This window comes from Penicillium alfredii (genome assembly GCF_028826965.1).
Source record: "Penicillium alfredii strain IBT 34128 chromosome Unknown utg000009l_segment0_segment0, whole genome shotgun sequence".
In the NCBI taxonomy this organism is placed as follows: Eukaryota; Fungi; Ascomycota; class Eurotiomycetes; order Eurotiales; family Aspergillaceae; genus Penicillium; species Penicillium alfredii.
In genome coordinates this window covers 2,918,710-2,935,953 of record NW_026622706.1, presented here as the reverse complement: position 1 = coordinate 2,935,953, position 17,244 = coordinate 2,918,710, and the positions used below count along the sequence as shown (strand labels likewise).

The 17,244-nt window shown below is 38.7% G+C and overlaps 6 protein-coding genes across 6 annotated transcripts; 2 read left to right on the top strand and 4 right to left on the bottom strand.

Annotated features, from left to right (window-relative positions):
* Positions 1–702: 702 nt before the first annotated feature.
* Positions 703–1,243, bottom strand: NUU61_007020 (uncharacterized protein; the record flags this gene model as incomplete). The annotated part of the gene is made up of 2 exons (XM_056657545.1): positions 703–1,041; positions 1,199–1,243. The coding sequence occupies 2 exons, from the start codon at positions 1,241–1,243 to the stop codon at positions 703–705; spliced, it is 384 nt and encodes a 127-aa protein (XP_056510345.1).
* Positions 1,244–3,145: 1,902 nt separating this feature from the next.
* On the top strand, positions 3,146–4,363 carry NUU61_007019 (uncharacterized protein; the record flags this gene model as incomplete). Its single annotated transcript, XM_056657544.1, has 1 exon — positions 3,146–4,363. The coding sequence occupies one exon, from the start codon at positions 3,146–3,148 to the stop codon at positions 4,361–4,363; it is 1,218 nt and encodes a 405-aa protein (XP_056510344.1).
* A 148-nt stretch (positions 4,364–4,511) lies between these two features.
* NUU61_007018 (uncharacterized protein) lies at positions 4,512–4,907 on the bottom strand (the record flags this gene model as incomplete). The annotated part of the gene is made up of 1 exon (XM_056657543.1): positions 4,512–4,907. One exon carries the CDS (start codon positions 4,905–4,907, stop codon positions 4,512–4,514), a length of 396 nt encoding a protein of 131 aa, XP_056510343.1.
* An 809-nt stretch (positions 4,908–5,716) lies between these two features.
* NUU61_007017 (alpha/beta hydrolase) lies at positions 5,717–6,574 on the top strand (the record flags this gene model as incomplete). Its single annotated transcript, XM_056657542.1, has 1 exon — positions 5,717–6,574. The coding sequence occupies one exon, from the start codon at positions 5,717–5,719 to the stop codon at positions 6,572–6,574; it is 858 nt and encodes a 285-aa protein (XP_056510342.1).
* A 445-nt stretch (positions 6,575–7,019) lies between these two features.
* On the bottom strand, positions 7,020–8,203 carry NUU61_007016 (uncharacterized protein; the record flags this gene model as incomplete). The annotated part of the gene is made up of 2 exons (XM_056657541.1): positions 7,020–7,423; positions 7,465–8,203. The coding sequence occupies 2 exons, from the start codon at positions 8,201–8,203 to the stop codon at positions 7,020–7,022; spliced, it is 1,143 nt and encodes a 380-aa protein (XP_056510341.1).
* A 232-nt stretch (positions 8,204–8,435) lies between these two features.
* On the bottom strand, positions 8,436–8,744 carry NUU61_007015 (uncharacterized protein; the record flags this gene model as incomplete). The annotated part of the gene is made up of 1 exon (XM_056657540.1): positions 8,436–8,744. The coding sequence occupies one exon, from the start codon at positions 8,742–8,744 to the stop codon at positions 8,436–8,438; it is 309 nt and encodes a 102-aa protein (XP_056510340.1).
* Between the last annotated feature and the right edge of the window lie 8,500 nt (positions 8,745–17,244).

Genomic DNA, 17,244 nt, shown 5'->3' with positions numbered 1-17,244 from the left:
GGAAGTGTAGCCTCGTCATCATCTGAATCAAAAGTGACCCTTTGAGATGTTCTATGCTCATTCACCGACCAAGCCCTTTTCTGCCTTCTGTTTGGAGCAGGCTGGCTGGTAGTCGAAGTCAGGCTAGACACTAAGGGTTACTCCTCATTATCACTGATTGGTGTGGCGGGCAGTGCTCCCTATATATAGCGAGAGCAGTTGTTGGGCGTTGCCTAAGAATCCTAGTCTTTTGCTCCTGGCGCAGCGGTTTGGCTTCTGGAATGCTTCCCAGAAGTTAGGCCGTGACAATTGGTTTAAGTTGATCCTGATCTTGGGCTGCCCTTTCTTTAGCTGCGGCCTCTTTCTCTCCCCTTGATAGACACTCGCTTATAAATGCAAGCTCTTCTCCTTAACATCAAACTTGGTTGTGCACATGAACATCATCAGCTCCCGGATTGTGAAAGCTTTGAGGGAACCCGGATGATAGTGGCGGATATCACGAGCAGAGTTGAACAAGCGTTCAACGCCAGCACTAGTTGCAGGGATAGAATATCTCGCGCAAGATTTGCAAGTGCTGGAAGCTTATGCTGATGTTCCTTCCAGAACGCGCGAACACTACCTTTTGAGGGAATAGTGCCTATTCAGAGTGTTAACAAGACCCTAATCTAGAAAGGGATATCACCTACCACTGCTAAAATATTGCGTAAGCTCATTATCTTGACTTTACGTTAATTGCTGAGATTCCTCTGGCTCGAGAATCATATCAAGCTCTGTTCCTTGACCTTTTGATGCTTGGGCCTGCGTTGGTAATTGGGCATCCATCAGCTGTTGTTGGTAGGGCTTGAGATAATCCTTAAGACTTTCACGGTACTCATCACGGTAAGGATCCCATTCCTTGGATTTGAAAAACTGGAACTTGTTCTGCGGCGCCATGACTGTAGAAATTGCGTAAAGATCGTTTGAAACACGATCAGTCTCTGCGTAATAGTCACTGAGCTTCTGCTTTCCCGCTTTCAGAGCATTCAGCATCAGCTGCTTCCATGGGACCCTCTTTGGTCGAAGCTGAGCAATTGACTTACCGAAATGGTCAAAGAGCTTCCATCTCACCAAGAAGTGCTTTGAGACTAAGCTAAATCACATGGGCCATGCAAGGAATTCGGATGACAGGCGTATGATTCCGAAGCTTAAGGGACTCAAGAGACTCTTGGATGTTACTAACCAAGGTGCCGTTATTTGACGCATTATCAGTGGTAACTGCAAGCATCTTGTGTTTCTGGAGCAGTTTGAAGAGAATAGAACCACTATTACCACCAGTACGGGACCCAGAAAGTCAAGGGCTTTCGGTGCCTCATCGACTGAGTCACATGAGGTTGGGTCAAGGAATCCTTTTACAGATTCTGTCCCTGATCCCGTTGTAGCTCTCTAAACTACATCCTCATCATTACCCTGTCTGTACTGTTCTGCTATAATTAGCTCCAATCACTATTACTGTCCGACCCTGCCCCCTGACACATGGCGCAGCCTACCTAAAGCCTCCCAGTCGCTCGAGAAACTGTTGAATGATATATATCATCACTCCAGGGTCTGCATGGATAGGTTTCTTCTCCGCAACTTAGCCTTAGGAGGTCTAGGAGGCTTTAGAAGCGCTTCCAGACAGTATGCCAGCGGAACACCGGTACCTTCAACCTCGGCTAATCAGCAAATGCAAAAGAGGTCTATACTACCACTATTTATTCCAAACGTTAACTCCATCACTGATTAATTAGCTAACTTAGTAATCCTCTCAATAGCTTCAGAAGCGAAAAAGCCTAATGCCCTTACGTTTCCTGCTATGAAGACAGTATAGTGATCTCGATAGTTACCGTCTTCAGAAAGGAGCATTGTAGATAAGGCGAAAGGATTAGAGTGTCGCTGCTATATCTCAGCATTTACTTTCTGTCAGAGATAATAGATTAATGTCTTGTCATAGATTTCGCCTCGGGAACGCCTCAAATTTCCCAGTATATTTCTGATGGCGTCTTAGTTAAGACACGCGAGCGGATCAATTTTTACATCATTAGTGACAATTGGATGTCTTCATATGGTATATGCCACTTGTGGCGGATCGAAAGTGAAAGGGTTCGGTTTTGCAAGCACGGCCGTATATTGAGCTTGCTCCGGCATGGAAATCGCGCTATATACCGGCCATCCTGCTGTTTCTCTGCTTGCGCCGTGGATTGATAGTTTTGGGTATATATCAAATCGGGTATATATCAAATCTTGGGAACAGCGGTACTGGTGCGTGAAGTTTTGGGTGTGGTTCCCGTGTGTCAAGCGAAATCCTCCCTGCTTCCAGATGATCTCACTTATGTGACGATTCAAGCCCTCTCCGAGACCTGCTTACGTAGTCATCACGTGACCCATAGACCACCTCTTGTACGATAGCGGCGCTCTCTCTCCTTCTTTCTTCTTCAGCTTCGATGCTTTTGAATGACAAACACAGCTGCTTCTTTTGAGTAGTTTCTGGCACGTCAGAACTTAGATCCTACATTGCTGCGTTCACCTCGGATGTAGGGAATATGTCAGGGTCGGTATTGTTTTCATCCCTTACATCTCCCAGTACAGGGAGAGAACCAAAATTGACAGTTAGAGCATCCAAATCAAATGCGTAATTCCCATCTAATGCCTTCGTTGGTCCTATAAAGAACAGGTTAGAATGTCATAGGGACTCCGGACAGATAATTAATAAGGTGAATATTGACTATTTGAGAGCAACGACAAGAATAATCAACATGAGAAAAAAGAAGGAGAGAAGGAAAGAAGTCACTGGCGAGAGATAACTATTGTCGAGATAATGCATGCATTACCTTATTCAGCAGCTGCAAAGTCGGCCCGACTGAGTCTCCGACCGTACACACTCGCTTAGGGATTCGGGCACCTATAAAAGTGATTTTTGTTATATACAGATTGAATGCAGCGACGATCATTGTTTCGGTATGGCCGTAGCTGAGATTCGAGAATAACTTAACTAGGGCTGCACAGCTGACTAATGGGTCACATGATCACAAAATTTATGAAGTTGATTGCGCCCGCTAACCTCAGTCCGCCGCATCGAATCATCCCACAAAGCACACAGCACGAGTTCGATAAACCCATAGGGAGAGAGAGAGAGAGATAGAGAGATGCCATGGCAACTACGACAAACCAGGGGGTGGAGGAAGAGGCTTTCATCCAAGTCAACACCCTACTCCTCAATGAGCTGAATGCGAAAGTCAAAGCATCCCCCTCTCGAGATATGACCGACTTGCTCGAGCACAAGGCCAAAACTTATCCTGCGCTGCGGAAAGTATTTCGTGATTCGTCGGTGCAGTCTGCAACCGAAAGTTTCGATCACTCTGATGCTACGAGCGTTGTTGATGAAAGGGATGAATTCCGGGTTCCAACCAATGCCGTGATCGTACGGCCATTAAGTGCGATAGTGAAACAGAGGGCACTGAAGGATTCTGATGGAGGAGTATCTGCCATCATTGAGGGTCTTAATAGATTGGTGACCACGAGTGAGGTCATTTGGCACCTAGGGTCAACCGCAGTGCTGGGTCTCAATTCCGCGCTGGTGATGAAGGTCGGAAATGATATCGATTTACAGCACCTTCCCACTCTGGAATATATCAAGCAGCATGCACCGCGTGTTCCGATCCCGGACATACATGGTATCCTTCAGCAGCCGGACAGCAAGCGCATCTTCTTGCTCATGTCTCGAGCGCCTGGCGAGCCGCTGGATTCCAAATGGAAATCCCTAAGCGAGGACGAAAAATCTTTAATCAAGGGGCAGTTGGATGCAATTGTTGGTGACTTTCGATTCTTGCCTGCGCCAGCCATCCACGAGGCTCTGGCTGTGCTTGGTGGCGGCAGCCCTCGCCGATGCAAAGATGCAAGACGACAAGTCCGGGTTGCCCCAGGGCCCATCAGCAGCGAAACCGAGTTTAATGAGTTCCTCACCTTCAACCCTCAGCGGACTCAGTCTAGCACCATTGCCATGATTCGGTCCTACCTCAAGGATAACCACCAACTAGTTTTGGCGCATGGTGATTTACACCCTCGAAACATCATGGTGGCCACCTCTTCACAACTACATGACCCCGTTGAGGGCGATGCTCCATCCCAGGAACCCCAGCACACCACCAACTGCATTGTTAATCAATCTAACACTCGAGTGATCATCACGGCGATTCTTGACTGGGAAATGTGTGGCTGGTACCCGGAGTACTGGGAATACGTGAAGGCTCTGAATACTATTACACCCGGCGGGGATTTGGGGGACTGGTGGGCCTATCTGCCACAGAAAATCGGTGTATGGCCCAGAGAGCATGCGGTTGACTTGATGCTAAGCAGATGGCATGGGTGATCTAGCACCTAAACTCAGATGCAAAGGCTTGGATTTTCCTGAGCTATTTACATCGGAACAACCACCGAGGAAGCAAGACAAGGTGATAGGTCCATCAGAATGAGAAAGAAAGAAAACAGCCATGGCCCAATCCTCGTGAAAACTTCCTTCACTGCCAGTTCTGCCTCTTAGATTGCAGTTTCGCCTTGGTCTCTGGGGCTAGTTGCATCATACGGAGATCGACCAGATTGTCCAGGTTTTCCATCACCCACGCCTGACAGTTCCAGGTCGTACTTTGATTGTCCACTGGATGGGACTGAATCACCGAGACTGCTTGATGGTGCCTACTTGCGGGAATGGTTCCACAAGGAACAACCTCTTTCAGCCTGGTTGATCTCATCGGCTCCTTGAAAATGGGTTCCTCCACATAATAACCACGGCCGCCCTTGTCATCACCAACCTGAAGAATGACAGAATGGCGATCAACGGATTGTAACCAGAGTGCCCAATGACAAGGGTCCCGCTCGTCGCCTGGGTGATAAATGGCCACTCCAACACTGGTCATACTGAGGCAACCTGGAAAATCGCACCTTTAGCATGAACGAAGACTTCGGGCCCGGTTCATCAATTTCTCACCTCAACAAGTTCCTAGGTCAAAATGTAAAAGGCGTCTGGCGAAACGAGCAAGAGTACACCGAAATGCAAAGTGCTGGAAGGATGAAGAAAGCAGAAAGGTGTAGATAGGCAGTTAGAAATCCATCCTCTTCATGGCCTTTGCGGTCCTTAAATAGACCGGACTGCAAGTGCTTGGTTCGGGCTCACGCCATTTCAAAACAGTTTCAAAGTCGGCGATTCGCCATTCCCATGCAGGAGGAAGAGGCGATCAACGATGTGGTTTCAGGGGAGCGGAGACCCTGTCTCGACCCTGCCAGTCCTGTTAGAGTAGATGGTGCAAAGCGCCAACTGGCTGGCCCTAGAATAGTTTCAGAGTTGGGATAAGGTGCACAGGTCCACTAGAGTTGGCTTGGCCCTGATGTTGGCGGCAAAGACTAAGTATACACGCTGGCGCTGAGTTTGTTTTCCACTACTAAAAAAAACCTGCGAGTTTCAGAAATCCGGTTTCAGTCGGCATTAATTAGCCAGGAGTGATTGGCATAAATGTCAAGGTCATTATGATCGGCAGGTCGAAAAGATGGTGAATTGACAGAGAGGCCCAAGTTTTGCAGGTCAGCGTCTAATTATTGAAGATACCTACCTATATAGCAGTGGCTAGCGGCTAAAAAAAAGGCGGTGAGCTATTTGTTATAATCAACCTGCAACTCGTTTAAAAGAGTAGCTGACCACAAGAAAGATCTGGTCACTATCCAAATGGTTATGACGGAGTTCCCTCCACCCCACATCCACCCTCCCCAGGGTCCTCACACACATACGGTTATTCTGCTCCATGGCCGTGGTAGCAGTGGCCTCGAGTTCGCCGAAGAGCTTTTCTCATCTACAACCTCTCAAGGCCAAAGCCTAGCCTCCCATCTGCCTACCTACCGTTGGGTTTTCCCAACCTCCCGCGACCGATGGAGCACTACGTTTCAAGAAGAGATGTGCTCTTGGTTCGATGCCTACTCCTTAACCGATATCCACGCAAGACAAGAGCTGCAGACGGACGGATTACGAGAGTCCGTGTTGCACATTCTTAATATCCTGGAGGATGAAGCTCGGCTGCTAGATGGGCAGCTTACCCGCATCTATCTTGGAGGTATTAGCCAGGGGATGGCGACCGCCTTATGGGCCTTCTTTGGTGCAATCGGCACCGGCCGAGTTCAAGGGGCCTTAGGCGGCTTGCTGGGCTTTTGCGGCTGGTTGCCATTCGCCCAGCAGCTAGACGATTTGCTTTCCGAACACCAGAGTTCGCGTACCCCTCAGATACTGCGCCTCGTATCTGGATTCTTCTTTGATGCCATTGCTGGTCCTGCGGTGCCGCAGGCCAAGACACCTGTGGATCCATCCATCCTATCTACCCCAGTGTTCTTCAGTCATGGAACAGACGATGCGTGGGTCTCGGTGCAACTCGGACGGCAGGCAACTCGAATTTTCCGGCAGATCATGGTGCGCATCGAATGGAACGAGTTCACCGGGGCAGAGGGGGACGGCCACTGGATCAATGAGCCTGACGGCTTCGACCAGATCCTTCAGTTTCTGGAGACGCCAGTTCGCCCAAGCTCAGAGGCTGCTGGCTAGTACTCGATGGCCATATGTTAGGGGACTATGAGCCTGGTTTTCGGAAATTTGACAGCACCAGATCCATAGAAATAACTAGCACGAAGAGGGTTTCGATAGAGTACGCACCGCGATACTGAATGGCAGACTATTTTTAAACCGTTTCCAGTAATTAGACCATGAAGTATAGTAATATTTAGGGAATCGCTGGATTCAGTTAAACAAAATCAAAGCACTTCATTTACGTAAACGATGATATCTGACTGCAGGAGAAGTAAAAGCCACGATGTGGAATAGTCACGGAGAGCGGATTGGGTATACATCACAAACACAGATATGAATGGGAATATAGATCAGAGTAAGAATGGGGCATACAAGAACAAGGAGACAGAAATGGACGCTGTTCAGGGATGAAAACAATCATTCTCAGAGTTGATAGAAACAAGTCGGCAATTTGATGCATACTTCATCCTCGCCGCGAAGATCGCCGCGTCGGCAAGGTGGTCGTCGTCGGCTGCTTGGCGCGGTTGGCCTTGGTCTCCACGCGGGCGCCTTGCTTCGAGGGAGTAGGAAGCTCGTCTTCCTTCTCGTTGGCCTTCTCTGGCTCGTCCCCGTCCGCGGTCTTCTGGCCGTCGGCCTTCCTGTCACCCTCGTCGTCCGGCATCTCTTCATCTTCTGTTTCCTCTTCCGCATCGTCATGGTCATTTGCTGGTTCGGGCTGGTTCCACTTCTGCATTTCTATATCATCCTCATCGCTGTCGTTATCGGCATAGCTGACCTTCTTCTTGCCAACGCCTCTGCCGCTGCGCCGGCAAGCAGGGGGGAGATCGTCCGTGGCGCCGCCATCAGAAGACCACTCGTCCTCGCGTCCTCGTTCTTCCGCTTGCGTCGGGGCACCTTGGCCGACGCACGACCGACAAGGACTTGCGCGGGCCGAACGGACTTGTCCTTATCTCGGCGAGCCTTCTTGGTTGCGGACGCGTTGCCGTTGGCATCCAAAGACTTGGGTTTCCGCTTTTCGGCTGGGCCGCCGGGCCCGCCATGAGACGAGGAGCTCTTGGGCTTCATTGCAGCGCACACCACGCGATCCAGCAGGTCGTCCATCTCGTCGGGGAGGAAGTTCTTGTCGGCGACGTCTTGCGCCTCTTGGTGGCCGCTCATGGAGGCAAACAGAGAGCTGGGGACACCTATCTTCCCCAGGTACATCTGCAGGATGTTGGTTGCCCCTGAAGCGCTGCCAAACTTGTGTTGCTGCGAGTAGATATCGGCAAAACGGCGGATGGTGGCCTGCGCCAGGTCGGACAGCGTGTGGAGGCGAGTGGAAATCTCGTCGGATTTAGTGATGCCGTTGCGAACTTGCTTGACGCACTGGGCGACGTGGACAATCAGGGATAGGTTACGTTCATTAGACACTGCGGAGAGATAGAAGAGGTATCGCGAGAAGTCGCTCAGGTCGCCGAGCTTGGTCGACTCATCCAAGTCCTCGGATGAATAATTAGGGTGGTAAACAAGAAGAGATAGAAGCCGCGAGAAGACCAACTCCATAACCATTGCCTGATCGGTCCGCTTCCCGCTGACTGACACTGACGATGACGACAATCGCCCGTGAAGGCGTTCGAGAGTAAGCGGCCGGAGACAGATCCGCAACATCGGGGGCTCTGCAACGTAAACCCCGATGGGGCAGGAGGTAGTGAGGGCGTGCAGAGCCGAGGATGCCCGAGATGCTACTTTGAGACCGTGTAATTAATGAAATGAGACAGGTCGAGATGGGAGAAAGACGAGCTAAGCTCAAGACGAGGGTGACGAGGATAACCGAGTAGCACGGTCGGTTATCGTGCCTCCCACTGGAACGGACAGGAAGCTATACAAAAGGGCTGAGGACTCAGATATCCAGGCTGGTGGGCGACCGAATCGCCTCGCTGTCCACGTTGGCCGCACGGCCTGAGCGTCGGATGGCGCGGCCATTCCGCAGCGAAATGAAAGGGGCAGTGCATGTGCAGGGCACTCCGGTGCGCAGGGGGGTCAGTGGAGGCCAGAAAGAAAGGGGAAAGGAGGAAAAAGAAGAGAAAGGTGCGTCGTTGAGTCCAGGTGGGGAGGGCGGTGCTTTATAGATGGATGGCAGATCGCTGGGACGGTAAAAGCGGCCAGGGATGGCGCTAAACCCGAATAGGGGCCACCGCGAGGGCGCCATACCGGAAGGGGAAGGAGGAGGGCGAACCTAGGCAGGCGGTCGAGGGCAGCAGATGGACGGTGCAATGGGAGCGGGATCTGGCGCCCCGCTCACCGTGTCCTCGTATACTATTATTAAATACTATTTTTATTCTAATATAATTTATAATTATAACTCTTATAATTTATAAAAAGAATATTATATAGTAATAATATATTTAGAATATATAATATATTAATATATTAATATATTAATTTAATACTTTAAAGTAAGAATTATATTATATAGTAGATAGATATAGATAAAAGAAGATATTAACTAACCTTTTTTATACTAAACCTAAAAATATATATTTAAGGTCTATAGTAGTACTACTACTATAAAAAAGTATATATTTTATTATATCTAGTAAAAAAGGGACTATATAACCCTTTTATAATAAAAGACTTAAAATATGGAAAAATAATCTCTCTGAAGTAAATTATTGTAGATTTAAAGAAATATATAGATCTAATACTTATTTCTTATTAATAGATAGAATTTAGTATTATTCTAGTACTAAATTTTATAACTAATTAGAATAGGCTCTACTAATATATATAAAGTTTATGAGATAGTAAAAAATAGGTTAATAGATTAATCTATAGGCTAATCTATTAATCTGAATAATTAGATAAGAATAATACCCTAAGATTTTTTTATCTCTAAAAAATTTTAACCTAATTACCTAATATTTTTATTTTATATAAATCCAGAAAAAATATTTAAAATAATTCTTTTATATAATTAAGACTATAATATACTTATATATTAATAAAGAAATATTAGATATTAGATTTATATCTATTTTATTATTTCTAATATATATAGTTTATTTATATAAAAAGTAGAAGTACTACTATAGACTTTAGATATATATTTTTAGATTTAGTATAAGAAAGGGTTAATTAATATCTTCTTTTATCTATATATATCTATTATATAATATAATTTTTACCTTAAAGTCTTAAATTAATGAATTAATAAATTATATATTCTAAATATATTATTACTATATAATATTCTTTTTATAAATTATAAGAGTTATAATTATAACTTATATTAGAACGAAAATAGTGTTTAATAATAGTATATTATCTTAATAACTAAATAGCTTTATAATTAGAATTATATAAAAATTAGATCGAATTAGGTTATATTAGGTTTTATTAGGGCCCTAGTACTAGGTCCGGGTTAGGTTTTGGGTCGAGATCTTCGACCCAAGTTAGGTTTATACAGAAGTCTACGTATCCTATAGCACCTTAAAGGGGCAAAAAGCCTTAGATTTATATATAAGGGTTAGCTTTAGATACTAAAAGGCTTTATAGATGTAGACTAGGGTAGATATCGTGATATAAGACAATCAACGGCTGGATATCTCTTTAATATTAGGAGTAGAGCAATTAGTTAGTAATCGAACGCTAGAGTGTCGTTAGACATAGACAGACCCGTCCTATGGGTCAAAGATCTTGACCCATGACCTAAACCCACGACCTATAGGTCGAGTCAATAAAATCCTGACCCGCCTATAGGTTGACCTGTGGGTTAACGGGTTAACCTATTTTTGACCTATTTTAGTATAAATTTCTTAATTAGGATAGATAATTTGCTTATCTTTTTTAATAATATACTATTGTTAAATACTGTTTTTGTTCTAATATAACTTATAATTCTAACTCTTTATAAAAAGAATATTATATAGTAATAATATATTTAGAATATATAATATATTAATTTATTAATTTAATACTTTAAGGTAAGAATTATATTTTATAATAGGTAGATATAGGCGAAAGAAGATATTAGTTAACTATTTCTTATACTAAACCTAAAAATATATATTTAAAGTCTATAGTAGTACTTCTACTTTTTATATAAATAAACTATATATATTAGAAACAATAAAATAGATATAAATCTAATATCTAATATTTCTTTATTAATATATAAATATATTATAGTCTTATTTATATAAAAGAATTATTTTAAATATTTTTTCTAAATTTATATAAAATAATAATATTGGCTAGTTAGGTTGAAATTTTTTGGGGATAAAAAGAAAAATCTTAGGGTATTATTTTTACCTAATTATTTAGGTTAACGGGTTAACCTATAGATTGACCTATTAATCTATTTTTTACTATCTAATAAACTTTATATATATTAGTAGAGCCTATTCTAATTAGTTATAAAATTTAGTATTAGGATAGTACTAAATTCTATCTACTAATAAAAAATAAGTATTAGATCTATATATTCCCCTAAATCTACGATGATTTACTTTAGATTATTTTTCTATATCTTAAGTCTCTTACTATAAAAGGATTATATAGTCCCCCTTTTACTAGATATAATAAAATATATATTTTTTTATAGTAGTCTTTCTATCTTTATTAGAACTAAGGTTTTAATCTATCTACGCGATTACTTAAAACCCTAATTTTAATCTATCTATATATTTATTTATAGCCCTAGTTCTAATATACCTACGTAAAAAGATTAGCTAGTTAAATTAAAATTTTTAGGGGATAAAAATAAAAGTCTTAGGGTATTACTCTTATCTAATTATTTAGGTCAACGGGTTAGCCTATAGGTTGACCCGTTAATCTATTTCTTACTATCCAATAAGCTTTGTATATATTAGTAGAGTATCTTCTAATTAATTATAAAATTTAGCACTAGGATAGTGCCGAATCCTATCTACTAATAAGAAATAAGTATTAGACCTATATATTCCCCTAAATCTACAATAATTTATCTTAGATTATTTTTCTATATCTTAAGTCCTTTATTTTAATATATTATTGCTATATCTCTTCTATATCTTAGTTATCTACCTTGTACCCTCCCTCTCTTATTGAGAGTAAGGGGTTTAAGTCATCTATTTTCTATTCTAATCAACTTCTTAATACCCTCTTAGAACCACTAGAAAGCCAGTAAACCGAGTAAAGCCTCCCTTCTATTATACTATTAATACTAAAACAATCTAATAATCAGAAAAAGACCTAGGTGATTTTTAATAGTATAAATAAAGCAGAGTTTTTAAACTAGTGGCTTAATACCTAAATTAGTAGTTCTTATAATATTATAAAGAAGATAAACTAAGAGGGTCCACGACGGACTAATATATAGTTGTATTTTAATTAAATCGCATATTTAGTGATAGGAGAGCTAAAGCTCTTATATAAATAATATAGTAAGATTATAGACTATCTAGTCTATACTAAAAATAGGATAATAGGTCTCTAACGCTACTAGAATCGGAGTATATACTAAAAAGGCTAAAGTATTACTAAATATTTAATAATCTAATATCTTATAGAATATATAGTATATTATATAGCTATTATTTAATTTATAGACTAATCTTTCTTAGGCTAAGAACTCCCCTTGAATAGTCTAGCTAGTTATCTAAGAGCTATAGGAGTAATAGTTAATTACTATAATAATTACTCTATAGTTTTCTTTTTAAATTATTGAGTATCCTAAATTCTAAGCCTTTCTTCGAATAATCTAATTATTATCGTTTATCCTTAGTTTCCTTTCCTATCGAACTATATAATATTAAATCTAAGGAATAACCTAAGATTAATAGAAAGATTTATTTTAAAAGCTTCTATCTAAGGGTAAGCTCTCTATTAGTCTTAACTATTAGATATCGCTATTTTAATAAGTATTTATAGCTATCTCTAGCTATTTTATTAATATAGACTAGAATTATCGAGAGGTTTTATTTAGCTTTGAACCTATTTCTAGTATATACTCTAGATAGAATCTTAATATAACCCTCCTCGATATCCTCTAAAAGTATTAGATCGAAGACTAAGTATTTATAGTAATAACTAATAATATATTAAATAACTCTACCTTTATTTTAAGTATCTAAGATTCTATTTAATTATTAGATATTAACTCTAAAGTAATAATTATTCGGGTTTTATATATTATATATATAATTTAGTTAAATTTAAAGTAATTATTTAGCTAGATAAAAGCGAACCCTTAAAACGAGGTAACTAAGACTATTTAGTCTAAGGAATATACTTAATACGCCCGTCGAAAAGTATAAAAATAAGATATTATAATAACTCTTATAAAGATATATATCTATACTCCTTATTTATTAGTTAAAATACTAACCTATTTTATATTTTAGATTAGAAACCTTATGATCTTTATTAATATAAGCCCTTAACGTCGGGAGTCCTTTCTTAGTCTCTAGCCCGACTACCCTTAATTAGTTCTAATTTAAGATATCCGAATTAGATAGAATTTAACCTTTTTAATACTCCGGCGTGTAAAGTAGTTATAACTAGTCTTTAATCAATTTTGCTCTAAATATAATTATCTTTATCTTAAAATTAATATAGATAAATAACGCTAGATTAATTATCTTCTTAATATTATCTAGCTATTTTTCTAATTTACTATAGTCCTCTTAAAAATAAAGGATATTACTATTTATACTATCTTTACTATCTATAATAAGCTATTTAATCATCTTAAAAGGTTAATTAGATAGCTTAGTAGAAAGAAGGTTAGATAGAAGTAATAGATATATTGAGCCCTTAAATTAGCTAAAGATAAACTCCGTAAGTATTACTCTATAATAGATAATAAAGAGCTCAGTAATATCTATACGATTAGTACTATCTTAGCCTTTTAGTATAAGATTAAATTTTTTTAAACTAAAGACTAGGACTACCTTTAGATAGATTATAACGCCTAATACTAGCGAAGTCTTAAGGGTCAGCTTCTGAGCTACTAAACTAGTAATATTCTAAGCTCTTAATTACTATCTAAAATAAAATAGTCCTATTAAACTAATAAGCTTAATATATTTTTAATAGCTAATTCTTCTATCTTAAGCTCCTAGTCTAAGGTAATATAGTATATTAAAAGAGGTAAGTTTCTATATATACCCCTATTAAAACTAGGGTTCTAAGTAATCGCTTAAAACCCTAGTTCTAATCTATTAAGTTTCTATTTTTCTACCTCTATTAGAACTAGGGTTTTAAGGCCTATCTTAGAACCCTAGTTTTAATAGAGATATTAGTTCTAATCTATCTAAATATTATACTAATTATTATAATCTATCTTTTATCTAGGTACTATCCTAATCCTACCTTATTAGTTCTAGAAGGATTATTAGTATAAATTTCCTATATTTATAAGCCTTATTTATGATCTTCTCTCGATCTTAGCTACTAGTGTTAATATTAAGTAATTATTTAATTCTATATATAATATTTGCTATTATCGATAAGGAGCGTTAAATATATCTATTATATAGGATCTAATAATACTTATATATACTACTAAATTTAAAGTCGAGGAGAAGCAGCTTATATTTATTTAAGAGCTTTAGGAGTAGGATAAATTAGAAATTATATAAGAGGAAAAAAAGACCTAAAAGACTTATAAAAAGATTATACTAATTAGTAATAATAAAGAGAAGGATACTATAGATCTAATAATTATAGTCGATATACCTTATTAACTATAGTAAGAAAAGTTAAAGAGTAATTATAAAGATAATTATAGCCTCCTATAGATTTCTAGTAGAGTTCGTAAATATCTATAAGTACTTAATAATTATAAGCTTTAAAATTAAAATCGATTAATATTTAAAATAATATTCTTTAGAATTACTTTTTAAGAATTATTCTTCTAATTATTATAAAAAATTATTTAACTAAAATAAATATAATACCTAAAAATATAGCTAAGAACAATATAATTTATAAAAGTTATATAGTTAACAAAGTATCTACTTAAATAGGTTAAATAGGTTAATCTATTAACCCGCGGGACGGGTCAAAAAAATCTTGACCCGTCTATAGTGTTACGAACCAAGCCACCTCACTCGCGCCAGTAGGGGTACAGGAGAAAACCAGAGCCAACCAACCCCGCGGTGATGATGCAAGATAATAGGGGTATAGGTCACGTGGCAATATACCACGATCCGTTGCCAAGGAATGGTATATCGGATAGTATATCAGTAGGACTACTATATACCTATATATAGTATACTATAAATAAGGGTATGGAATATTCAGCGAAGGATATATAAGGACACTTATTTATCATATATCTAGCTCTTCGCGTTTAACTCATGTTATCAACCTTAGTTACCAGTTCAACTCAGATTATCTCGTTTATACTATAATCCTCTTAAGATAACCCTTTTAGTAATAAAGCATCTTCGGTACTTCTATCACTAAGCATTCCTTATCTTGATCGTTCCTCGATACCTTAATAGACCCGAGCCTATATAAGGCCTAACGAATAAGGTAATAGTACGATTACGAGGCCGGATATCGTTGGTACTAGAAGACTCTTAGCCTTCTAGTATAACTAGAAAGACCTACGTGTCTTAGTATCTTAAGAAGAAGTATACCTTTAGGTTCTAGCTAATATCTATAGGTAACTAGTACATAATACTTTAAACGCCCGTCTTAAATTATAGTATACGAGACGTTAATACTTTAATAACTATAGCTAGCAACGATAGTGCTAGTAATCTTTCGCGTGGTTCCGCGAGCTAATCTACTCTGACTAACGCGTAATTTATAGATATAATTAGTTAGCTCTAAGAGTAACTTATCTAGGAGAGAACTAGACTCGTAGTATCTATAAAACTACTAAAACCTGATTTCTTCGATAGAACTTGATCTAAGCTTCGAGGATTCCTAATCTAGATAAATATATAGTTACGTATTATTAACTATATAGAAGAAGTAGATAAGGTTATCTACGCTTTGACCTATCTTTAAGAATAAGCCTTTAACTAGTTCGAGCCCTATATTAGGGAATTTAACGAGAAAAGGTAACTAGATTAGGGAGATATAACTTAAGCGATTTTCTAATCGTATACTAACTTTAAAAAAAAACTCGAATAGATATTCGGGGATATTGATATATAACGAACCGTAGAGTGACGACTTAAACGGATCCGATAAACTAGCTTAGCTAATATTTATACTGCTAAATTCTAGCAGATTATCTTATATCTCGATTATAATAATAATATATATATTTAGCTATTCGAACGAGGACTTAAGAAAGAAGTTAAAGATAAATTTATAAGAATTAATTAACTAACTAATCTATCCCGGATGATCGAGATAGCGGTTAAATTCAATAACTGGCTTTACAAATATAGATAACAACAACGTAAAGCACAATAGAACGGCACCGGATATATCCTACGAGGATTCTACCGCCACGACGATAAACGAGGATAAAGATAGTAATTAGTAAAAGAATTATATAATAATAATCTTTATAGACTAAGACCTATAGAGCTCGACGTAGCGAGACTTCCGACTAAAGAATAAGAAAAACGTAAAAGAAAGAATCTTTACTTTTATTATAGTAAACTAGGCTACTAGATTAAGGATTACTATAAGAAAGTATTAGATAATAGCAATCGGCGATAGTAACTACGAGCCACGTAAGATAAAAGAGCTTATAATATTACCGGAGTACTAGCTTAGCAACTTTACGTAATAAACGATAACTATTAGAATAAGGAATCCCTTAGCGAAGACTATAAAGTAACTAGATATAATTCAAATCTAAGTACCGCGTAGATATTAGTCCTAAAACGCGAAGATGTATTTATTATACGTAAGGAATTCGCTAATAACAGTATATCTAACTAAAGAGAGTTAGAAGGTTTTCTAGAGATTAATTAGGAAATAGTTAAGAGTTAAGAATAGACCTAGAATAGTCCCTAGAAGAACAATAACTCGCCGGATCTATTAGAAGAATCCTCTAACTAAAGATATAATATCTTAGAAATATTAGTCGAAATTCTAGCAACGCCTAAACCTTAGAAGACTTCTTAGGAGACTCCGGAATCGCCTTAAAAAGACCCTTAAGAAAGTAAAGACTCGTTTAAGAAGATATAGTAACTCCGATAGATAAAAAACGTTAACGTATACAATAAGGACTTTTAATAACTAATAGCTTAACTCGACAAAAAACTCGGATACCCCTATCTAAACCTATAGTATATATATAAAAGACACGTATAATATCTAGACTACTAGGATATATCAATACTTATATACTACGACGATACTTATTTAATCCACTACTAAGGCAAGCTTAATTATAGTATCGAGCCGCGACCCTTAAATTAGATAAAGAAACCTCGATAGAAACTAGAGTTTACCGGAATATAGGTTAATAGATAGAAAATCTACAAACAAGGTATTAATAACTAATTAGAAAAGCGATAGTAGATAGCGGTAATAATATAGGAAAGATATATAAAGCTTAATATTAGTATCCTCTTTTAAGCGACTAAAGCGATACTTAACTTAGGAGCTATAGGCAACTTTATAAACCCCTAATACCAGTAATAGATATAAATTTAGGGCTACGCGAAGCCACGACTAATACCGATTTAAGGATTTAACGGGGAAAGCCTTAGACTAGGAATTACGCACGAAAGCGGAAATATCCTAATAAT